Source organism: Siphateles boraxobius, unplaced genomic scaffold (genome assembly GCF_051911475.1).
Source record: "Siphateles boraxobius isolate OS27281-9 unplaced genomic scaffold, OSU_SipBor_1 130, whole genome shotgun sequence".
Taxonomy (NCBI): Eukaryota; Metazoa; Chordata; class Actinopteri; order Cypriniformes; family Leuciscidae; genus Siphateles; species Siphateles boraxobius.
In genome coordinates, this window is record NW_027508734.1 from 18074624 (window position 1) to 18099394 (window position 24771).

Genomic DNA, 24771 nt, shown 5'->3' on the forward strand with positions numbered 1-24771 from the left:
GAAAAATGTCAACAAATTGCTTAATTCAGACCATTTGAGCTGAATTCTGAATTCAAAACTGACATTGAAAGACAAAACAAAAAATGGAAGATTTTTTTACACATTTTGACTGCTAGTCTTGTCAAATATAATATTTAAATATTTACATTTGCATATAGCAACATTGCTATATCACGCCCAAAAGTGAGTAGATATTAATGGCATTTTGGACAGCTAAGCTACATTATACAGCAAGGAATACTTAATGACCAAAGTTTTCGTGGTTTAATGACTGGGCCTGGTGGGCATCTAAAGAAATGCATATTTTAGACCCTCTAAGCAGTTTTCAGATTAGTCTTAATGTCCACCACAGGGATGAACTAACTCAATCTTCTTTTACTTTTCGCAGAATTCGATGACTGCAATATTGCTGGGGACCCTCACTATCGAACCTTTGACAATTACAATCACCACTACCAGGGAGCGTATACATATGTATTAACCCAAGGAAACAATCTGCCAAGCTCCCTCACCCCTTTCAATGTCCGTGGCAAAAACCAAAGGCAGGGAGGAATCAGTCGGATGTCCCTTCTGCACGAGGTCTATGTGGACGTGTACGGCATTAGTGTTCGCATGCAACAGAAAAAGAAAGTGCTGGTGAGAGAATCATGGGATAAGTAGTCAGTCCTAATAGCTGTATCTAACAGACTTTCAAACCACTGCTACTTCATACGTGGATTACACTATATAGTAAAATGCCACATCATAGAAGTCTTCTGCATTGTTTTCCTCCATCAGGTCAATGGCGAGAAAGTTGGTCTACCATACAGTCCTGTAAAGGGAGTTAACATAAAAACCAAGTCTCGCTTTGTTATGCTCACAACTGACTTTGGCCTTTCTGTGCGATTTGATGGCAGTTCCCAAGGAGGTACAAGACCCAATCTCAAACTAAAAATGAACATTATAATAATTCATCAAGGATTTTTTGTTATGCCTAGCTTGCTTTTTTTTTTAAAGTATTTAATCACAAACACTCTCTTTCTCTTTTTCTTCCTCTTCCTCTTGGCTAAAGTGGTGAGTCTTCCTAGTGTTTACAGATCTCGTGTGCTCGGTCTGTGTGGTAATTATGATGGACGCACCAGTAATGAGTACACTAAACCAGACGGCACAGTTACGCGCAACCTCAATGAGTTTGGAGACAGCTGGAGAGTAACTGACAAAAATGGGGCGAGTCTTCGTATCACGCCTCTACCGAAGATGGTGCACCTGCACAAGTACGGGAGAATCAGATTATCTGTTATGCTATGCATTATAAATCAGCTGGGGTGAAAATTCTGATGGAGTTCACCCTAACCATATAAAATAACCTGAAATTAATCATCTGAATTCATCCTACTCCTAAAAATCCTGTCTTCTTTACGATTAGGCGTGAAGTGGAGGCCGATCCAGATTCAGGGTTTGAGACGACGGGTTGCACAGTCGCTCAGCTGACTGAGCTGAATGGGAATAAACAGTGTGGGGCACTCAGTGACCCTACTGGTCCTTTTGCTGCCTGTAATGCTGTGGTCGAACCAAACGTGTTCCAGGAGTGAGTAATGTGTGCATTTGTTTGTGTGTGAGGGTGTGTAAACACTAGCAACAGCAAGTACTGTGTACTGTTAGAAAATAACATAATGTGTTGTGGGTGTGTATTGCACTAACTCTGAATGAGAGCATGTGTTATGTGCATTGTGTTTGACTGAGATAAACTCTTGATTTATGGGTGTTGGTACGGATTCACAGTTCTTCATGACCGTGTGTGTGTGTGTGTATGTGTGTGTGTGTGTGTGTGTGTGTGTGTGTGTGTGTGTGTGTGTGTGTGTGTGTGTGTGTGTGTGTGTGTGTGTGTGTGTGTGTGTGTGTGTGTGTGTGTGTGTGTGTGTGTGTATTGCAGGGATTGTGTGTTTGACCTGTGTGCTGAGCAGGGCAGTGAAGTACTGCGCTGTGAAAATTATGCCGTCTACGCTCGGGCTTGCCAAGATCAGGGTGTCCGAATAAAGCCATGGAGACAGGAGCTGGAGTGTTGTATGAAAAAAATTAAAATAAAAATAAATAAATGCAGACTTTATCCAGCCTGTAGCACACACTACCTTTCCAAAAAGGTTGGGATCAGTAAGATTTTTTCTCACAAATATAATAAGCAGCACAACTGTTTTCAACATTGATAATAACACCATGTGTAACTACACAGGAAAAAATGAGTAACACACTATTAACATTCTAGTAACTGCTATTAACTAACAAGAAACTCAAATTAACAAATTAGTAAGTAGGCTAATAGCGCTCAGTCGAATGTGGTAGTTCACTATTAATCATTAACTACTGGTGGTGATGGTGGTGGTGGCGCAGTGGATAAGACACATGCCTTTGGTGTGAGAGACCCGGGTTTGAATCCACTGTGAGACACCAATGTGTCCCTGAGCAAGACACTTAACCCCTAATTGCTCCAGAGGCGTGCGACCTCTGACATATATAGCAATTGTAAGTCGCTTTGGATAAAAGCGTCAGCTAAATGAATACATGTAAATATAAACTACTATTTTTCATACCTCACTGAAGACTACTAAGAACTACTATATTCAGGTTGATAATTAATATTAATAATGCAATGTATAATATAAGGTAATGGTAACCCATAATCAGTATTCTAAAGTGAGGATCACAATTACTATTCAAAATCTTACAAAAATCTCAAAAGCTTACAATGACTTCAGTCAATATTATGTAGTTATCATGTTTTTCACTTTAGAATACTGATCCAAATAATTAGTAGTTCCTTTAGGAGGATGTAGTAACACTTGATTCATTACTAGTGTATACTTGTATATATTATGCATTATTCATGTTAATTATAAACCTGTATATAGTAGTTCTCTGGGAAGTACGAAAAAAAAGTAGTTACTGATTAGCTAATAGTGAACTTCCACATTCAACTGAGTGCTATTACTTAGGTTCTTGTTAGTTAATAGTAGTTACCAGAATGTTAATAGTGCGTTAATCATTTGTTCCTGTGCAATTATTCATTAATGAAGGAACAGTATTCTAAAGGGTTACCAATACTTCTTTCAAAAACATCGAAAAATCTTACTGGCCCTAAACTTTTGGTAGTGTATGTAAAAAACTGTAACTGAATTCGACTTGTATATCCACGTTTGCTCTTTTGCATATACTTTCCTGATTCTGTGTGTTTGTGATCACATTCAGATCTGCAATGTGGGGCAAACAGCACCTACTCCTTCTGTATGACTCCATGCCCGGCGTCCTGCGCTGACCTTGCGGCTCCTTCGGAGTGCGAGCAAACAGAATGTGTGGAGGGATGTCAGTGCGCCTCTGGCTTTGTCCTGAGCGACCTAGACTGTGTGCCTTACAGCCAGTGTGGATGCACTTACCTAGATCGCTACTATCTGGTGAGGCTTTTGATGCATGTAATATACTACAGGTTAAAGGTAATGATGTAAGATGAATTGCACCGAAAGATGAAACAAGAAATTGCACTTGCTGATCATGTTTCTCTGAACCCTACAGCTCAAGGAGACATTTGTGACAGACGATTGTTCACAGAGTTGTGAGTGTACTCCAACTGGGGCTGTGTGTCAAACAAAGAGCTGTGGAGACAACGAGATCTGCACTGTGTACGAGACCAAACGCGACTGTTATAAAAGTGAGCTTTTGATTGAGATTACTTTACTCTTAAAGCATTTTATCAATGAATATTGGATATTCTGGCACAAAATATATTTGATAAACATAGCTTGAGAACTTTCTTAGTCTACAAATAATATCAGATAGGATATTATGTGGATTCATTATCATACTACAGATGCTTCAGAAGAGTAGTGCAGTGATTTTTTACTTCTCTCTCTCTCTCTCTCTCTCTCTCAGTGAGTCCATGTTTGAGCTCACCCTGTCAGAACGATGGTACCTGTGTGGTAAAAACAGATGGTTCTGGGTACACCTGCACTTGCGCTGAAGGTTTTGAGGGCCCAAACTGTGAGCTCTTTAAAGTCCCCACTGAGGAGGAGGAAGGCCTGGGTAAGTGAATGTGAACATAGTGTATTCTTTAATGCTTAAAAATGAAACCATATATGCCAGTGATGTGTAATCAGAGTTTTTACCTGCTTGCTGTTTTATAGATAAAACATCTATCATCTTGATTGGAGTCTTCGTGCCACTTGGCGTCATCCTCATAGTCACTGCAATTGTGTGCATTTACAAGAAGTGCTGGTAAAGCCCATTTAAAGAATAAACTCTTATCAAAAACACTGATCATGCAATGATGTCAAAGAAAGCCAAGCATTTACTTTAATTTTATTAAATTTTTTGATAAATGTATGATTTTTTATCTCTTTTTACACAGCCGCAAGAAAATGAGTTGTGAAGCAAATAAAATTGAACTGAGCAAAACAGGTATGTGTTAAATGATTGTCTTTCTAAAACACCAAAAAATATTATGAGAGGTATAATATGAGCTGTAATATGAGGGGTTTTTTTGTTCACAGCGCATCCCTATGAAAATCTGGATGGTAGTAAGAAGGGAGAAGACAACAGCGAGCTGAAGGCAACAACATTCTGAACTGTTTTTTGAAATTGATTTGATGATGTGAATATTTTTTTTAAAACATATTTATTCCCTTTAAATGTCTTTGTGGAATATGACACGTAACTGGCAAAACCTCTGTTAATAGTTTTTCAACCTTTCAGTAACTTATTTGTAAACTTTATTGTAATTTTTAGTGTGAGGTGTGATATGATTGGGGAAACAAGTGCAATTTACAAATGTCTGTGAACATCTGATATTAAATAAATTATATTTTCTGTCCTTTTATGGCAATTTTTTATTATTATTTTGAATAAGTTAACAAGACGATTTATGCCCTGACTGCTTTTATTCAACTTGTTCAAGTGCAACAATCCGATATCCAACAATACACATTTCCAACAACTCTGAACACTTTTGTTAACACTTTAAACAGCATTGTAATTAAAGCTGTATAAAAACAAAAATGCGCAAAGCAGCAGTTCATAGAGCAGAAAAGTAAAAATTGTCTTGTCAACTAGTTATCTATTTGATTGAGTGCCACAAGGAACGTCCTCCAGAAGAGCTTCTTGGCAGGTCTTTGCAATTCAAAAAATGCAAATAGTCCAAACACAGAATACAAGTGCAATATATATTCAACATATATTGCCTCAACAGCTCTGATGCCTTTTGCACAACTTCTAACCACAGTATATTTATACAGATTGGGAGTAAATCCAGTGGTTAGAGTTGGCATTTCTCATCCCTGCCACATCAATGAATAATTGTTCCGTGTAAAAAATAAAATAAAAAATAAAAAAAACAGTTTTTGAACTCAAAGTATATGGTCCTTTGTTTGAACATTCCTTCTTTCCTCCCTCAATAAAATAAGTTACAAAAAATGTAAATAAAGTGCTTACAAAAAAAAACAAGATCGTCTACATCTTTCTTGAAAATTAAATGTGATGAATTGATGCCCTGGAAAGTAGTATACCAAATGTTTTCTGAACATTTCCTTCTGCATAATTATCTTATTGTGCTAAGTGACCTTTCTTCACAAGTTTTCACAGTAAAATAATAACAAATACATAGTCCAAATAAAAGTAAACTGGCCAAGATGCAAATAACAAGTGACATGGAATGAGAATTTGAAAATTAAAAAAACATTTTATCCACATCCACAATATGGTTTTGGATCAGTGTGTTACATTTCTGCAGAATAAGAAGTCTGTCAAAAGATTTTAGTTCGAAAAACTTAAACATTCAAGGTCCTATATTCAGAGACAATATAAAACCGTGTGCAATATTCCACAACAAAAGAAAAGCTTTTTCAGTCCTAAGGATGATTCAGTAGTCCTCGCATGTAAACATTGATGCAAAGAAATCGATCGTAACCCCATTAAATGGCTCGATGGGGTGACACATACAGCCAAAGGGGTTGTAGATATGAAGCTCTCTGTGAAAGTCAAATGTTCAGCTTAAATGCATAGAAATCAATACTACTGTATGGCCAGAATCTGCCCTGACACTAACCGGGAATTTGTTCATGGATATCTAGCAGGAGAGGGATAAGATCATTCTGGAGCAAAAATTAGACCACATATTTGAGAGTACACACTGCAATAGGAATGTGACAGAATGTTTCTAAATCCATAAAAGGAGGAGCAGAAATAAAATGGCACCAGCCAATAACACAAGCTCCACCTTCAAGAACCAGAAGTGACTTGATTTACCCGCTCTCAGGCAATGAAAGGTTGTGTGTGATTACATGGGAAACCTTTATAAGTTGAACACAGCTTGATGAACTGGAGTGTTAACATTACAACAGTGAAATAATTCAAAGAAAACATCAAATAAATATGAATTTAACAACACGTGTGTATGACTATTGACTGAGTAAGGAATATTTGTGACATGGAGTTACACTGCACGGTACAATAAAGGCCAGACCAAAAATAAATAAATTCAGTGTACAGGACTGAAAACTAAAGAAACTTTCTGATTGCCCACAGGCACAAAGTTGCGAACCATCTTTCAAGTATTAAAGAAAAACAATAAAAGCACTTTTACAAAGTGGAATGCAAATGACAAAGAGGAATTAAACATGGGCAGGGAAATGCTGGCAGTGTTGACAAATGAAATGTAAAGACATCTAAAAAAAAATCTATCCAAAACTAAGTAGCAAACAAAGAAGGGGGGAAAAATTTTACATTCGCATGTTACATGCTTTTACAATAGGATTGTAAAATTGACTTCATATTGTCTACACCTATTTTTGAGGACAGTTCTACAGAATGGATTTAAAGAGCAAAATGGGTTTCATGGAATGTTAGACTCTAATTGGTTGCTAAAAACGTTGGCAAAATAGCCAAACTATTTAACTATTAAATCAACATCCTTTGAGAAATTTCAGTTTCTTCAGAAATCTGAAATTTCTGAGCGCTCAGATTCCATGTTGATCTGTGCATGACTACCCAGACAGCAACATAGTGTCGGCCCAGATCCGGGCAACATTCCATCCGAACCAGATGTGGGCCGGATCTGGGCCAACACTATGTTGCTATCTGGGTAACCATAACCATCCATTCTCGTCATTCCCTTAAACAGTCGTAAAAACACTCTTTTTTTACTTTCAGAACTTCTTGACTCCAGCGAAACATCCTATGAACAATAAAAACCCTGTGTGTTTATGCTTTCTTTTCATTCCTTCAGTCAAAATTGTCAGTAGCTGCACATAAATTGCATCGAAATTATTTAAAATAATCACACTGTACAGCATGTAAACAATAAATGCTGGTAAAAAGAACAAAATAAATACGTATAGAATAGAAACTGAAAGCCAATGGACATTAAACCATTTTTCCAATTACACTACTTCATGACACATGATTCTTTCTCCAAAGTTCAAGAATATCCCTAACTCTTCTCCCTGGGTGCGTCTGCATTTAGGTGTGTGAATCCAGAACCAGCACCTTGCACTCACGCTTGGCTATTTTGTCAAGTGACAAAATGTTCCTGTCTGGAGGGAGGTACAGCGGCCGACCAACAGGAGAGCCCACGGGAGGGGTGATGGCCCTGCGCTCCATAACACTGCCTGTCCTGTAAGACACAAACAAACATGAACATTGATCAGTGCTGCAGAAATGAGACAATCATGATTTGACAAAGAAAACATAGTGAAGAGAGGGTTGTAAGAGGATGTACCAGTTTGCCATATGCTATATCAGAGTTCCTGAATATGTAGAAAATTCTGAATCAGTCAACTAAGATGTTCCAGTTCAGTCAGGATGCTGCCGTAGAACAGTAGAATTTATGTAGAATAAAAATGTTAATAGCACATAAAGGCAGCTAAATATTTAGTATAAACCCATTAAAATGGAGTGTAAAAAATCTTTATAGAGAAATTATTAAGGACAACTTGTTTCTACTATTAATTTAAAATATTATATATATATATATATATATATATATATATATAATGCTGTTCAAAAGTTTGGGTTCATTAAGATTTTGAATTTTTTGAAAAAGTCTTATGTTCACCAAGGCTGAATTTATTTGCTCAAATACAGCAAAACAATAATATTATGAAATATTATTACAATTTCAAATAACTTTTTTAAATTTAAATATGTTTAAAAAAAAAGTATTCCAGTGATGGCATGAATTTTCAGCATCATTACTCCACGTGATTCTTCAAAAATCATTCTAATATACTGATTTGGTCCTCAAGAAACATTTCTTATTAACAGTTTTGTTGAAAATTATATTTTTGTGAATCTGAGTTTTTTTATGAATAGAATAAAAAATGTACTATTTAAAAGTATACATTTCTCTAAAAAAATTGTTGTGTATATTGTTATTGTACCAAACTTAATATTAAAATATTATCTGGAATGTATTTAAAACGTTGTTTGGCAGTTCATCTTTGTCCTTCCACTATGTGAGTAAAATCAAATATAAAATAAACATTTAAAATGAATTATTTCTTACTGTTAAAAAGACTGTCAACAGACATAAAAATCTTTTTTATACATACAGAATAGAATAAAATAGAAAAACAAAGAATGAGACTTTAGTAACTTATGAAATGAATATCTTAAGGTAAAGTCCCCCAAGACAGCTCACTAGGTTTTGCAACAAACTTAAAGTGTACTTGTGTACAGTGTGAGTGTGATGTGTGAGTGTGAGTGTGAGTGTGAGTGTGAGTGTGAGTGTGAGTGTGAGTGTGAGTGTGAGTGTGAGTGTGAGTGCGAGTGCGAGTGCGAGTGCGAGTGCGAGTGCGAATGCGTGTGCGTGTGCGTGTGCGTGTGCGTGTGCGTGTGCGTGTGCGTGTGCGTGTGTGTGTGTGAGTGTGAGAGAGGGACTGAAAGATTAAACCATATTTACAGCATGTAAAATATGTGAAGATCATCTGTGTGAATGTGTATGTGCATACCTTGTGAGGTGAAACTTGGATGGTTGCTGGTGAGAAAAGGACTGAGAGCGGCCCAGACTGAGACTGGCCTGATGTCGGTCCAGAATGTCTCTGACCGCTGGGCTCGACGGACTGTTTTTGCGGGACAAAGGACGGGCATCAGGGGGAGGGTTGGACACGGATGCTGTAAATTGTAGCTTCAGTTTCATGTGCTGACTCAACTAAAGACAGAGGAGATAGAATAGCGGATACTGAGGTGTTTACATCCAGTAATTCAGCTCATTGGCTTTGTTGAAGGAAGTGAAACAGAGCAATGAATTGCTCACATGCAACACAGACTTAATGACTATTTACCTCAAAAAGGCCTGCTCGGAGTATCTGGAAAGCCACACTGACGGAGAGGGTACTGCCTTTTCGACAGTAACCCAGGTTACTGAGAGGAGAATGACACACCACTGCATTCACTGCAGGATCCTCTTTCTGTCCACGACCTGAGAAGACAAAAGGAGGATCAAAAACCAAAAGGACGTGCAATAAAAAGCAATGTAAAAAAAAAAAAAACATTTCAGCCATACTCAAGAAGTTAGCACACACGCATCAGGTACATGGAGCTAGAAGCAGCATAATCATGCAGGAGATGCAGGTTCTAATATTGGCGCGATTATGTTTTAATCTTGATCTCCCCATCATTTCCTGTCCTCTCTCCACTTTCTTTATGAATAAAATAGCAAAATGTCCCAAAAATGAAAACACAAACAAGCATAACCAAGAAGCCAAAACTCCAATAACCTTAAAGACTATTTCCATAAGGATAAAACAAAACCTACAATCAAATACAAATGAGTTAAAAAAAAAAGGCTGATTTGTCCATTTACAATGCAGTCAAATTGGATTCTTTGCTTGTACGTCTTGATGTATTATCTGACATTAGCTCATCTGGCATTACAAATACTCACAGAGTCACAGCTGGAGACTCAAACTCTGTGCTATCTACATCTACAAGAAAGAACCACACCCTTTATGAGCTAATGACTTTCAGAAATATTCACCTTTGCTCTCTACTTTGCCTCTATCATGCCTATAACTGATAGTGTTGCAAAACTTTTTTTTTCTCAACTTCACAAACACTTCTTGATGTTTTGGCAATCTCTCATTTCTTAAGGCCCTCTCACCTTTATTGCTATATTCAAGTGCAGTGTTTCCAGATTGGGTGGGTTTCCAGTTTTGTAATGAAAAACATTTTTTGTTAATTGAAATAAATCTGAAATAAAATATGAATATGTGGGGGGGATTTTAATATTAGAAATATCGCCTTGGCAACTAACTGAAACAAGATAAGTTGAAGTACTAAAATTAAAAGTGAAATAAAAATAAATTAAAGCCAATTCTAAAAGTTTTTTTTTTTTAACTAATAAAAATTACAAAACCTCATAACAAAACTAACAAAACTTAAAACAAATACTGCAAATATCTAATTGAAAGCTAATTCAAAATATTTACAAATACTATAATAGTGTTATAATAATGCTGAAAAACACTGCATCAAACATATATGTGTCCATATACTTACCACACAGTATATCTGTTCTTAAACTTAAGCCACTTTTTTTTTTTACCATTTTACCAATCCTCAAGGTTATTATAGTTTTGCGTTTTTAAATTAGTTTTTATTTTATTTGAATTTCCTATAAATTTCAGTTTAGTTTTAGTTAGTTTCAAAGTAATGGTTAGAAATGGTTTTGTTAGTTTTAGTTTAGTTTTATTTTGTGAAAACATTTCTATTTAGTTTTTATACATTTAGTTTCAGTTATTATAGTTTAGCAAATTTAACAGAACACTTCCAGTGTAATTTAATTTCAGCAAAGTTTAATGTTTGCAGTTTAGTTAACTCTTGTGCAAACCAATAATAAAATAATTGTTTGAGATTGAACAAATAACCAAACAAATCCAACTTAAAAGTAAAAATTATTAATTCATACTCATTCATATTAAAAATGAAATCTTGTTAAATATGGTGTATAAGAAAAAGGAAAAAATATGCATATAATTATTATGATTATTCTTTTATGGTTATTTCTATGATTAATCCTTTCAAACATTATTCTTGTATTGATCCATTTATGCAGTGGAATGGGGAAAATGCACAAGGTCTCGAGACGCGTCTTTTAAAAGTTTAACATATTTTAACTTGAGTGCAGCGTTTTTAGAACGTCGTATCATGCACTAGATGCTCCAAAAGACATGAGACGAGCGCAGCGGTCAAACATTGAAAAATGAAGTAGCGCAGTGGAATGGAAAAACGTGATTGTCTGGTACAGGATGAGAGCTTATTAATTACAAAAATTATTATTTATTTTTGCTAATTATTATTTTATTTCAGTTAGTTTTTCAGTAACTGTTGTTAGTTTAGTTTTACATTTTTTTTTAAATTTCTATTTTATTTCAGTTTTCAGTTTTGTTTATGAAAATAGTATTGGTCCTCACCTTCAGGTGTCCAGACTAGTCGGACTGCCAGAAAGTCCTGCAAGTTGTTGAGGAGGGTATACCGCACTCGGAAATGCTCACGGGCCTTGACCGCACTGGGACAGCTGGCAGTCATAATAAAGCGTGGCCGGTCCAGTCTCACACTGGGGAGACTATAGTGAGTGTAGATAAAGTTGGTGAAGGGCAGTTTAGAAGTAGACCACTGTAAGACTGCAACTAATGGCACCTCCAGTCCCTGCAGCAAACAGAAACATGACATTTTATTAAAAATATTTATTTTGTTTTTAAATAACATCAACTTTTTAAATTATCAGAAAGAAGATAAACAAAAAAAAAACTGACTGTGAGATTTATTTTTTTAACCTGTACCAAACAAAATTTTTACCACATAATGTACTACATAATGACTGATGGCCTACCTCAGGTGAATCATCTTGTGGCTGGTTATTGAGCTGCAGCTGGAAGAGAAAGTTCTGCTCCTCTAGAGCACTGAGCATGCTGGGAAGGTGGCTAGACTCGCTGTCCATTCTATAAAATGAAGCCATGGCAACTTCTCCAGACTGATGACTGAAGAAGATAAACATAATTATCAAAAACCTTTCAAACATCCAATAAATGATATGCCATGGAAACTTCTCCTGACTGATGACTAAAGAAGATAAACATAATATCAAAAACCTTTAAAATATCCAAAAATTATATTTCTTGAACACACAGAGAGACTGTGATTTATTATTAAAGAATGGTAAAAAAATCCAAATGCATGACTTTATTTTCCCTGTTAGCCACCACAGTCAATACCAAGATTTGCATTTCCTCAAAGAGGAAAAAGCAAAACGAGGTTAGTTTTAGGGCTTTGGTACTATATAAAAGAAATACCGGCAATAAATGGTTACGAATTATGCGCCCAATTTTAAAAAAAGCATGCCAATGTGATGTTGACATCCTCATGCCTGGTTGCATTTTTAATACTGAAAATATTATAACTTTTTTAATTGTATCTTAAATTTCTTAATAAGTATAACTCAATATAAAGTCCAACAGATCTTGTGTTATCTATAACACAATTTTTTAATGTTCTGTTAAGTGTTTCAAGTTGAATTAATAGCAGATAGTTTATTTTGAAAAGTTTATTTAAGAACAAAACCCTAAACTTTATAAAAACAAGACTTTATGTGTGTTATCGGTCTATTGATAATGTCCTCAAACATTCTGGTTATGGTTTGTTATAAACCATAACCAGAAAGTTTGAGGACATTATCAATAGACTGATAACTGTACTTGAATCACACTCACAGGTGTGTTAGGTCACAAATCATTTTTTCTCTTACCAAACATTGTCCACCAGCAGCACCGAGCCATCTGGCATCACAGGTAAGTATGAAGCATTGAAATTGGGAAAAATCTTGACGTCACGCACACAAACTTCCTCTTGAGAACTCCCGTTTAACACTGAAACAGTCAGATGTTCGTATTTACATAAACAGGACGTCTTCACATAAAGAGACAGGAAGCCACAAAGATGAAAAAGAAAGTCCATGCAAAAGCACTAATGCCTACTGCCCGTCTCACACCCACATACCATTTTAGCACAAAGTTGTCTACTGATGTGCTTACACTATAGCAGTGATGACAAAATGTATGTAGAACATCAATTGAATGAAACTGTCACCGTTTGAACATAGTTGGAAGATTTAAAGAAAGGACAGTCTAAGGCCGGCTACACACTGGCTGTGTGGTGTGCGCGGTTCATTTTCTGTCTTTGCTTGCACACCAGAAACGTGTCTGACGCGGTGCTGCTGCTGCTAGGTGACGTACAAGGTCACCCTTGTACGACATATGGGGAGAGAGTTGTGGAAGGCCTATACTTCATGTTAAACATAAATATATAGCCTACTGATAAAGCAAAGACAACGTCGTATTGACGGCAAAACACGCTACAGAATATTTCGTTCAGTATAATTGACAGGTCCAATATTTAAAAATCGATAATTATTTATTATTAAATTACATTTAGCCTACTTCTGCATTTATGTCAAAACCTAGAGACGTTCAAACATCAAAATGTCTTTTATTAATATTTCTTCGTGTCAAAATTACATATAAACATCTTTTCCTATTCTATTTTGCCTGGAAACGCTTCCAACACGCTTGCGTGTCACGTGAAAAATAGGCGTCGGTTCTATTTCTAGCATGCACGCGTTTTCGGCGGGGCTCGAGCCGCGCCTGAGATGTGCGTGTCACGCAGGCAGTGTAAAGCTCTAACCTGTTAACATGAGAGCCGAAATAAAAACGGACACGCCACGCAGGCAGTGTGTAGCCAGCCTTATAAAGTCATACAAATATAACATACAAACATATCCATGCATCCTCCATTGAAGACTTGATATGGGAATAAACCTATAATGAGATATGAACATATATTTCTTCACTCCCTTACATTATGGACTACTAAGGACCCATTACATCATACTTACTTAAACAGACACTCATGGTTCTGAAAAATTCGTGAGGCTTTTGTTTTTTTAAGAGAATCACAATTATATTAATAAAGCCTATATTTATATACACTGAACAAAATTATAAACTCAACAATTTTGTTTTTGCCCCCATTTTTCATGAGCTGAACTCAAAGATCTAAGACTTTTTCTATGTACACAAAAGGCCCATTTCTCTCAAATATTGTACACAAATCTGTCTAAATCTGTAGACAGATTTGAGTTCAGCTCATGAAAAATGGGGGCAAAAGCGTTGCATTTATAATATTGTATATATATATGCTCATCAAGGCTCTCTATTTGATCACAAATACAGTAAAAACTGAAATATTGTGCATTATTATTACAATGTATAATATGTTTTCTACTTGTATATGATTTTTCAGCTTCCTTATTCCAGTCATGTCACATGATCCTTCAGAATTCATTCTAAAATGCTGATTTGCTGCTCAAGATTTTTTTTTTTTAATTATTATCAATGTTGCAAACAGTTGTGCTACTTTATATTTTTGTTGAAACGGTGATACATTTTCGCCAGGAATCATTTGAATGGTAGTGTATATGTATAATTTGTGCTAATAAAATGTGAGAAAGAGAAATAGGGCTGACAATACCTTTGAGCACAGTTAAGTGTCTCCCTGAAACTGTCATTTGCTGACACTTCACTGCGGGAGGGGGCAGGACGTTGAGTGTGGTGCTGACTGTTAGCAAACAAGAGAAAATTATACCAATTTAAAAACACCATAAAAAATCTAAACAGCATAGGTATCTAAAAGGAAAAATGGCTTTTAAAATACATAACACACAGCAGGAAAACCACCAATCTAAAAACATGACACAGACAAGCACACAACAAAATAATAGATAAAGAAACAGAGAGAGGAGAAATACTGAAATGAAAAAGAAAACCAGGTGATGAGTGAAAAAGGCAGATCCCAGAGGTCCTGAATCAATAATGACATCATGCAGTATTGTGCAGAAGGAAGCAAGAGCTCACCTTGCGCTTTGAAGGTGTTAAGGTCCTGGCGGAACGTTTGGCAGGGGCTCTTTTGTTGGAGGATGCTGAGGTAGCCATGTTCTTGGATCTCAGCTTTCTCCTCTTCTTGCTTCCAGACAGTCACAATTATCTTCATCGAGGTAACACACAAAAATAGACACATAATCAGAAGTGTGATCAGCAACAGGTGCAAGGTAATGTGGCATAGCGCAAACACTGGTGTTTGATTTCATCATTTCTTGCACTCACGCCGTTTGCATTAGAACCTTGCACAAACATGTACAAGTCAGCAGCACAAACGTGTGCCAAAACTGCGTGTGATGATAGAAGTTCCTGTTCTATTTAGACCACAATACCAAATCCAAAACACATAACGACATGCATGAATGTCAGAGTGAACATAAAAACAAAGACAGTAGCCATACCTTCACTTTGAGAGTGTTGACAGGGAGCTTATCCAGGGATACAGTCAGAGGGAAGATGACCTCATCGCTTAAAACAACTGGCTCATCTACAGGAGACTAAGAGACAAAGTGAAACATGAGACATGGGATGAGTTAAAGCGCCCCTATTATGCCATTTTAAAGATTCCTAATTTTGTTTTAGAGGTATCCTACAATAGATTTACATACATCCAAGGTAAAAATAAATAAATAAATAAAACACGTTAATTTTCTCCTAAAATAATATACATTCCTGGGCAAAAGAAATGGGCCGCACAAAAAACAGCAAAATATTTAGTGCTCTTTTAATGGTCTTAACAATTTTATTCACAAATCACTGGTCAGGAAATTAGCAAGAATTGCACAAATAGTGAAGATAAAGTTACTTAGCACAGAATAGCCTTCCCCAACTTGCAGACAGCTTTTTACAGGAAGAAGAGTCAGTGTTTTCCACTCCATGTTAATGGCTTCAACCAGTTCATGGGCAGTTGGAAAATGTCTCCCAGTTCAATTGAGTTTAATGTGAGACCAAATATTCACTATAGGGTTCAAATCTGGACTTTGACTAGGCCAAAACATGAGCCTGATGGACTTGTTCTCAAGCCACTTCTTGGTTGTCTTTTCAATTTGGGAAGGAGCATTGTCTTGTTGAAAAAATAATAACATCTGATCATTCCTCTTTAGATAACAAACAACTTTTCATTTGTGGGAAACAAGACATTCTGTAATATTCTCCAATATTCTCCTGTACTCCAAAGCATTAAATTACTTTTCAGAGTGAAGTAGCTCACCAAACCCAGCAGATACCCTCCATGCTTCACTGTGGTAGTGAATAGTGATGCATTTATTATTATATTTCACACCATATTTTCGAAGGCACCACTCTGGAGCATCAACACACAACTCGTGTTATTTTTATGATTCATCACTCCACCACACACAACTTTTCATATTCTGGCAAAAACTTAATTCTGTCTTTGATGCTTTTCTAAGACAGCCATGGCTTTTTAAGTAGTGCATTTGCTTAAATGTTGCTAATTTCCTGAACAATAATTTGTGGTTAAGACAATTAAATGCTTAGTGTTTAACCATTTTTGGCTTGGCCTTTTTTTTTTTTTTGCCCAGGAATGTACATTGCACAAGCTTTTTACTCTACGTGTAGGGTATATCTATGTGTTCTTATGCTTCAGGGATAATAACATTGGCCAGTTAGCCACACAACCTTGTGCTAAAGCTTGAGCATCATGGCTCTGTAATGTCTGACTTCTCAACTGGTACATATAAAATTATTTGCACTATGGGGTGCGACTACCAAGAAAGCAGAGCAAATAGCACTAAGAACTAATCCCTCATTTCAATAGTGGGCTGTACCTCCCTAACTTGCACAATCTGTTTGGAAAACTAATCACCATGCTTTGCTTCTTATAAGAGTTTTCAATATGGAAAAAAAAACACTTGCATTCCATGCAACACATGCTTGACGGGCTATCAAACTTTCATTAGGTGTGAAGAATTTGAACTCAAATAACCATGTTAAAGAAATGACTTGATTACAATGACCATATTTGATTCTACAGACATCATTTACAATCTACAGATGTTATTTAACCTTTAAATAGCATCTGTATGCGAAATACAGATATTTGAGAGGGTGGGGGCTGGGAAAAGCTAATCCGTGAAGTTTGTTTACTAATGACTAACTTCACACTGAAGCAGTTTTTCTAAAACTAATACTACTTATATAAGTGCTCCACAAAAGTCTGGGGGGTTAATAAAGGGCTTCTGAAGCAAAATGATGAGTTTGTGTAAGAAAAATATTCATATTTAAAACTTTATAAAGTAAAATAACTACCTTCCGGCCAAACGAACAAACGGATTCAACTTAAAAGTCCCATATTGTCAAAACTGAAATTTCCTGGCTTTTTTCATGATAACAGAGGTCTAGGCTCTATGAAACTACCATGTAAGTTTCGAAACTACCATGTAAGTTTCAAAACAGTCAATCCACATACAAATGCACACAGCCTGAAGTAGCTGTGCCTTTTCACAAGCCGTTGTGACTTCCGTATAAATGTGATGTCAGAACTACTCAGTCACCGCCTTCAGTCTCCACCCCCACCAATGGTGGGTAACTCAGAAAACACCAGGCCAATCAGAAGAGAGGCTCATGAAAATTAAATAGACAGGCCAGAATCGACCTGTTCTTGGCAGAGCTCCTGAGAAAGGAGCTGTAAAAATATATTGAGATGGTTTTTGGTACTTATACCGAAAAAATACATTCTTAAGCCAGGGCTCGCAAAATCGCTAGCCCGACGTCCCAGGGCTATTGTGTTTTCAAGTCGGGCTACCAAAATGCATAACCGGTCTGCCCGACGGGCTATCTGAAATAGTGTAATCAAATTCCCCTAAACTTCTGCCTCGCCCCCCTAAAAAAGTGTGATTAAGTGTAAGCTACACAAATTCGTGTTCGCCTCAGTCTTGTTATAATCAGATTAAGCGCATTCATCTTCAATCCGCATCGGCGCGCGAGCAGAGTGCACGTCATAAAAAGAGGACAGGGGGTGTGTGAGTGTGTGTGTGTGTGTTCATCTTAGCCTCATTGGTCTGTCACTGCTCGTCAATGTCAGAATATTTGAGATGACCAATCAAATAGGCGGGCTTTATGTCACAGAAGCTGCTGAGCGCGAATTTTAGCAGAGTGACTGACGCTTCAGTTTATGGTCAAGTGCGAGATTAGATGTAAGTAGCTAAACTAAACATTTCATATTTTACAGTTTTTTTAGGTCATAAATGTTAAACGAATGACCAAAATAATCAGGCAAACTATGTAACGTGATTCATGTAATGTAATAATTAGTTTACTGTCATTGTGAGGTGACAAGAAACATTAACAAAACTGTTTGCATAATGTTGGGCACAAGATTAATAATGAATGTGTACATGTTGAGAATTAATATAATATAATTTGTAGCCTTCAGTAAATTAAAAAAGTTCATTTTTCGGAGGGGAAGAGACAGGGCAAAATGAAAAGACTGAGAGAAAAAGAAAGAGTGATGGAGATGAGAGAGCAGGTATTGACAATCTGCTGCCACTGACATGGTTTTAAAGCTATTTCTTATCCTTTTTTGGCCTTCAAATGTCTTGAAATGCACACATCAGAGAAATACAAAATTTGAACCCCCTGACAACCTTAAATTTAGGACCTCTTTGATAATAAAGCCCTGTTTACGGCCCTGTGTTAGGAATAAGATCAATAATGAATGTGTATATTGTGAATGAATTTAATAAACTTAGTTAGGCTACCTAGCTTTCCTAGTAGCTTTCAGTAAATGAACGCTTCTGAGAAAATTATTCATAAATCAATCTATCAGTTGACCCTATGTTTACTTTCTTCATTGACATAAGGAAAATAATCAGCTGCATGACATGTTTTTAAAGTTATTGTTATCAAATTTTTTGGGATATGTAGATCAGAGAAATAAAAATTTTCTCGAACCCCCCTAACTAGCCTACCTCACATCCGGGACCTCAGTAATTATAAATCCCCCTGCCATCTGCATGTTAATGAAACTAGTTAATAGTGAGCATTAGACACAAAACTAAAGTGTTAACTTTTTTAGTCATAACCTCATTGGGGGCTGAGCCACAGACTGATTCATGTTCCATACTGGTCACACAAATTTTAGTTCAGTTAGAACCAGATGCATATTTGTATTGATGATTCTAATTTGATTATTTTATATCCAACTGTCGATATTTGTGTTTTGAAAAAGTTTTTGATTGATGTTTGACTCCTAACCAATTTCCTACATTAAAAATTGTCTTCTTATTTGGGCTAGTAAAATCTATTTCGGGCTACCAAAATCTCAAGAGTGCCTGCCCGAAGGGCTACCAGCGATTTTCAAATTTTGCAAGCCCTGTTAAGGACATCAAAACCTAAAATAAAACTTCAGAAAGTTGTACAATATCGGACCTTTAAGTGTAAAGCGCAACTTATGCGAGTAATGGGACGTACTGCTGATATTTACTCTACGCCATGACGCACTGCGCTACTTCTGACGTCACAAGTTGCGTAAGTTGACTGCTAATGGCTGTTTGTCTGGAAGCTAGAATTTTACTTTGTAATGTGTTAAATATGAAAAATTTTCATACATAAACTTATCGCTTTGCTTCAGAAGGCCTTTATTAACCCCCCAGAGCAGTGTGGAGTTCTTTTATAACGGAGGGATGCACTTTTTTGAGCTTCAATCTGATGGTTGCAATGGTTGCAATCTACTGCCATTATAAGCTCAGAAGCGTCAGGGTGTTTATTAATATAACTCTGATTGTATTCGTCTGAAAAAAAGAAAGTCATGTACACCTAGGATGTCTTGAGGGTGAGTAAATCATGGGCAAATTTTCATTTTAAAGTGAACTACTTTAATAACATTTATAATAAATGCAGTTAATTTCTTTTTGTGTAAAATCTTTCTTAGAGCTGGCATGAAACGGAAGTTGCAATAGTCTTTTCTTCCCTATTGTAACGTATCTCCGAGTGAAACAGCTTCTCGAACAAGAAAACACAGGGCGGAACTTGATTATGTCAATCAGCTATTGACTGGATTGCTGTGGTTTGCTATAGGTGGATCTCATGTGAGTGACAGGTTATCCCACCCTTGCACCAGTAAACACTTCATCAGAGAAGAAAAGAAAGAAAATATTACAGATTAAATGAGATGAGAATATTCTGCAATATTCTATAAAAAACTATAATAGTTATTTTTTTATTTCATGGTGATTTTTTTAAACAAAATTTAACTGAGTGTACCGGTTGGTGTTGAAGTCGAGACCGTTATAGAAATGTACTGCATGGAACATGGTAGCATTTTGGCCAAAGCACTAAAACAGGAAGTTCTTTCCAGTAATAATAAGACTACGCTCAATTATAAATTAGGAATGTGTTCTGCATGGTTACCAGCAGCCAAGACACACACATCTATCAAACGGTACAGTGACAGGAAATGTCACCACTTCCGTGTTATTATAGATAAAGTCAAGTCTATTTGCATTCATAGCAAGCAGTGAACTTTACCTCTACAATGAACAGCTATAATCCAAAAGACTACATTGTTTGTTTATGCACCTGCACTGGAGCTTTGCGGAATTCCCTGACGCCGTTGCCGGGGTTGTTGTGAATGAGGAGCGGCTTGCATTCCCTGAAGCCCCGGTACCTCGGGCCCCCTCTACCTGCGCAGCCCACCTCCGCAGCATCATCATCGTCCGTATCCTCCACACACTCGTCCCCGCTGCTGTGGTAGTCGTGATACAGAGGTTGTGTCCGCTGTCGGTTGTCGCCCGGGCTGACGCTGGCCACGGCGCAGAGAGAGCCGGCCAGCTCCCTCCAAGAGCGGCTGCTGCTGTGATGCTCCGAGCCGCAGCCATCAGCTGCAGCAGTGCTCGAGCGCAAAACCAGGAGAAAGCGAACAGTTTCCCCCAGATAAAGGTGACTGCGACGCGGAAGTGTCCGGTATTTGGCCGGGTCCGACAGGTCTGAGATGGGGACGGCCGGGAAATACATAAAGTATTCGCATTGCGATTCCATCATTAACACCATAACCATCACAGCACACTGCAAGCAGACAGACCAGCGAAGGTATCCGTTTAGCCTGTACAGTCTGCAAATAACACTCCCATTTAAATAAGAAACAATAAATTAAACAAATCCGCTTTACCTTTCAGCTCAGTTAATATTAGGGTTGCCCAGATTGAATAAAAATTACATTCATCTTATTTTTCCACATTTCGGTTGTCTGCCAGTTGACGTATACAATACATTCAAGTGCGCTATATGGCAGGCTTGCGTATCGAGTTAAGATGGAGTAGAGCGCGATGATAACAAGGCGAGAATAGTCGCTCGTCGATAAAGGTAAATAAGGGTCTAGCTATTTTGGATAATTCTGCGAATATATTATATTCAATTACTTTATTTGTACTTATATTCAGTTGAAATGTATTATATTATAAATAATATTTATTTACATTCAGTCATGAATGCATGAAAAGTCCAGTGTTTTGAAGCTGCTGTGTCTCTAATGTCTGAATTTAAATGTAACTGCAAACACGGCAATTTTTGAGCTAATTAAGATATTAACATGGTAAATATGGTAAAGTTAAAATGTGTTCTTGTTGAGAAAAATTTCAACCTAAGAGTTGACTAAAAAACACTCCTTATTGTTATGCAACGTAGCCCCTTTCTTCACCCCTCTTGCTACCTTTGGAAGTCAGTGAGTGCTTCAATATTATTTTATTTTAGCATATTTCATTGAAGGCAACACAGATTAAATTGACAGTTCTCTTTCATCATCTCGTGTTCGAGATCCACCTATGGGAAGAGCATCCGTACCTGACCTCTGCAGAAGCATCCAATTGCACCAAGTCTGGCTAGACAGACAGAAGCGTGCAGCCAATGCCAGGTGAGGCCACACCCCCTTACCTACGGGCATATAACAGCTGGGCGCGCTGCTATTCCTCAGTTGACATTCGCTTCTCGCGATCTCTGCATCTCACAGCTCGGTTGATTTTTACACTGCTCACCTCGTGTCTTCAGGAGGACATATCGGCCAGATCAGCCTCCGCCGGATGTGACAGTTTTTTATTTTTCAACTGCTGCTGCTTTGCATTCGGAGCCGCCCACGCTCTCGCTATTTTCTCCGTTTCTCCTCACGGCTGCCCGCCACGGATTTCTCCGATTTCTTCGCTGGTATGTCACTGTCTAAGCCTGCAGCCTCTCCAGGGGATAGCCTATCACGGGCCTGCCCGGCCGCGTTTGGTGCCCTTATCGCGGCTAAGGATCTTCATCAGCTTTGCGTGATCTGTTTGGGTCCTAAGCACGCTCGGGAAGCCCTGGAGAACCCGGAGAATTGCAGTTTCTGCCTCATGCTGCCTAGGAAGCTGCTTAAACGCCGTTTTAAGGTGGCAGTGACACAGGGCACCGGGCTCAGCCCTTCTGACGTGGTGATGACAACGCGCTACCGGGGGCCTCCCGGGGTGAACGTCTCTCATCTGGGCTGACCAGCCCAATCCCGCCTTCCCCCGAGGAGGACATCTTCGAGGACAACCTCGCTCTCGTCCCAGAACCGCCCGGTTCTGGCGAAGAGGAAGATGTGGCCATTCTTGGGGTTTCAGAGGACGAGGAGGCCATCCCGCCCTCTGGTGTTCCCCAGGCTACCGATCACGCGGCTCTGCCTCAAGCCATCCTCCTGGAAGTGTGTGAGCGAGCGGCCGCTCATCTCAACATTGAATGGCCGGCACCTCAGAGCGCCACCGACCAGGAGACGGATATTTATGATGGGAAAGTGCTGGGACCCACCCCCCGGTCCGAGGAAACAACTCTTCCCCATCCTCCCGGCGTGTGCGAAGCACATGAGGAATTATTGGAGCGACTCTCTCGACTTCAAACACGGTCTCACGGGACTCGAGGTTAAGGACATGGCAGCGCACGGTATGGGCGAACCTCCCGCCGTTGAGCCTTCCATCGCCAGGCACCTTAAACCCGCTCCGGGCGGGCTGCTCGCTCCCCCTAAGCCGGTCTTGCCCAACAAGATGGACCGTTTTGCTGCCTCCGTTCACCAGGCAGCTTATAAGTCCTCGGCCGTGGCTGTCAGGGCCCTTAACGTTTCTTCGATCCTCGAAGAATTAGGGCAACAATTGGAAAAGGGAAATCCTTCTGAAACCCTGTGGAAGGAGATCCTCACGGTGAACGACCTTGTCCTCCGTAACGCTCGGCAGGCTGTCCAAGCTTGCGGGCGCTCCATGGCGCTTTCCGTGGTGGGAGAGCGCGCGCTCTGGCTGAACCTGTCAGGACTCCCTGACAGTGGGAAACGGCGCATCGCGGGCGCGCCGGTGGAGCCCGGCCGGGCTCTCTTCGGCCCCGCCGTCGCACTGATGCAACAACGATGTGACGATAAGAGGAAGGAGGATGAGGCCTTCAAGCTTTGCCTTCCCAGGAAGGCAGTCCCACACCAGGCGCCCCCTGTGCGTTTGCCTAACCCACCGGCCACGGGACGACAGTTTCATCAGGGCAAGGAAAAGCCCTGCAACAAACCACCCCCACGGCAACATAATCCAGCACCTACAAACAGGCACTGGGGTAAGCCCGCTCCCGCCGCAGCCGCGGCCGGGAGACCTGCGAATTCCAACCCCACCGACTTGAAACGCAAGCGGCCTGCCTGATGTTCAGCCGATGGGGGCATCGAGTCCATCTTCACGGGCCGCGAGCCCTTCGGACTCCCCTCCTCTTCTAGGACCCCCGTCCAAGAGACCCAGGGGGTCCCGCGGATGGATCAGCTCACCGCCTGTCAGGACTGCCCAGCTTGTGTGTTCGAGAAATGTGTGTTTTCCCCCCACGTTCAGGGGGCCCTCTGTGAGGGAAAGTTTAAGCTCAGTGACACCACACTGCCCACACTCTGTTCCCCTCACTCTCTCAATAAAGGCTTCGGCCCCAGTGTTTGCCCAACACAAAACACAAAAAAATACAAATCGAATTAATTCATTTCAGAGAGAAAACCTCTCTCCGCAGAGAGAACTCATCTCACTGCAGAGAGAGAAAATCCCTCCGAACCCCTGCATGTCGCCTCTAGTGTGTCCACTAGATGGCGCCATTGCATCACAAATAAACCTGTTGGTCTCACACAGCTCCGCTCTGGCCCGAGCGGGAGCATTCGCGAGTCACGAAGCGGCATGGCGAACCGTTTCAGCTCCCGAGTGGGTGATGCGTACAGTAATGCAGGGTTACAGATTGCAATTCGCAGTAAAACCCCCGCATTTCAACGGCATTCTCTTTTCTCACACGGAATAGAACGCCTCTCACATTCTGAAAGAGGAAATTTCATCTCTCCTAAACAAGGGAGCGATTCAGGTGGTGCCCCCCAATCTGATGAACCAGGGCTTTTATTCCCGTTTTTTTCTGGTCCCGAAAAAAGGCGGCTCTCTCCGCCCTATCTTGGACCTTCGAGTGTTGAACAAACATTTCACATAAGCATCTATCCTCCGCACAGGAAGTTTCTTTGTTTCGCCTACCAGGGCATATGTTACGAATTCACAGTTCTTCCGTTTGGACTCAGTTTGAGTCCCCGGTCTTTCTGTCTGTGCGCGGAGGCGGGCTTAGCACCTCTGAGAATATCAGGCCTGAGAATCCTGACTTACATAGACGATTGGCTCATCATAGCCGAATCAAAGGAGAAGGTGTTGCAGGACACCGGCCGTGTGCTCGCGCACATCACATCGCTCGGGTTCCAAGTGAATGTGAACAAGAGCAATTTCACGCACGTTCGCTCTCTGATGAACTGTCTGTCGCAGTTCAGAGAAGCGGCGAAAGTGCAATATCGCACATGTCTCAGGCTGCAGGGTCTCATGGCTTCATC

The 24771-nt window shown here is 39.3% G+C and overlaps 2 protein-coding genes across 3 annotated transcripts in view; one reads left to right on the forward strand and one right to left on the reverse strand.

The window, feature by feature from the left end:
- Positions 1 to 4849, forward strand: part of zanl (zonadhesin, like) — a 48877-nt gene extending 44028 nt beyond the window's left edge. Inside the window, exons 75-85 of the mRNA XM_077228315.1 lie at positions 389 to 636; positions 778 to 907; positions 1052 to 1253; positions 1406 to 1567; positions 1913 to 2043; positions 3223 to 3425; positions 3544 to 3679; positions 3901 to 4050; positions 4152 to 4242; positions 4376 to 4425; positions 4518 to 4849. Coding sequence (XP_077084430.1) covers positions 389 to 636; positions 778 to 907; positions 1052 to 1253; positions 1406 to 1567; positions 1913 to 2043; positions 3223 to 3425; positions 3544 to 3679; positions 3901 to 4050; positions 4152 to 4242; positions 4376 to 4425; positions 4518 to 4591 — 1577 coding nt within the window. The 3' untranslated portion in view covers positions 4592 to 4849. The remainder of the gene's footprint in view (positions 1 to 388; positions 637 to 777; positions 908 to 1051; positions 1254 to 1405; positions 1568 to 1912; positions 2044 to 3222; positions 3426 to 3543; positions 3680 to 3900; positions 4051 to 4151; positions 4243 to 4375; positions 4426 to 4517) is intronic.
- Positions 4850 to 4885: 36 nt separating this feature from the next.
- Positions 4886 to 21215, reverse strand: trappc14 (trafficking protein particle complex subunit 14). Of its 2 annotated transcripts, XM_077228317.1 has the most exons (11): positions 21082 to 21215; positions 20493 to 20978; positions 15353 to 15448; positions 14928 to 15057; positions 14545 to 14631; positions 12764 to 12884; positions 11852 to 11999; positions 11433 to 11667; positions 9303 to 9439; positions 8970 to 9169; positions 4886 to 7633 (listed from the first exon to the last, which is right to left on the reverse strand). In XM_077228317.1, the coding sequence occupies exons 2-11, from the start codon at positions 20967 to 20969 to the stop codon at positions 7480 to 7482; spliced, it is 1785 nt and encodes a 594-aa protein (XP_077084432.1). In that variant the 5' UTR covers positions 20970 to 20978; positions 21082 to 21215; the 3' UTR covers positions 4886 to 7479. The 2 variants fall into 2 exon arrangements, with proteins under 2 accessions (XP_077084432.1, XP_077084431.1); XM_077228316.1 differs by having other exon boundaries at positions 20493 to 21215.
- Between the last annotated feature and the right edge of the window lie 3556 nt (positions 21216 to 24771).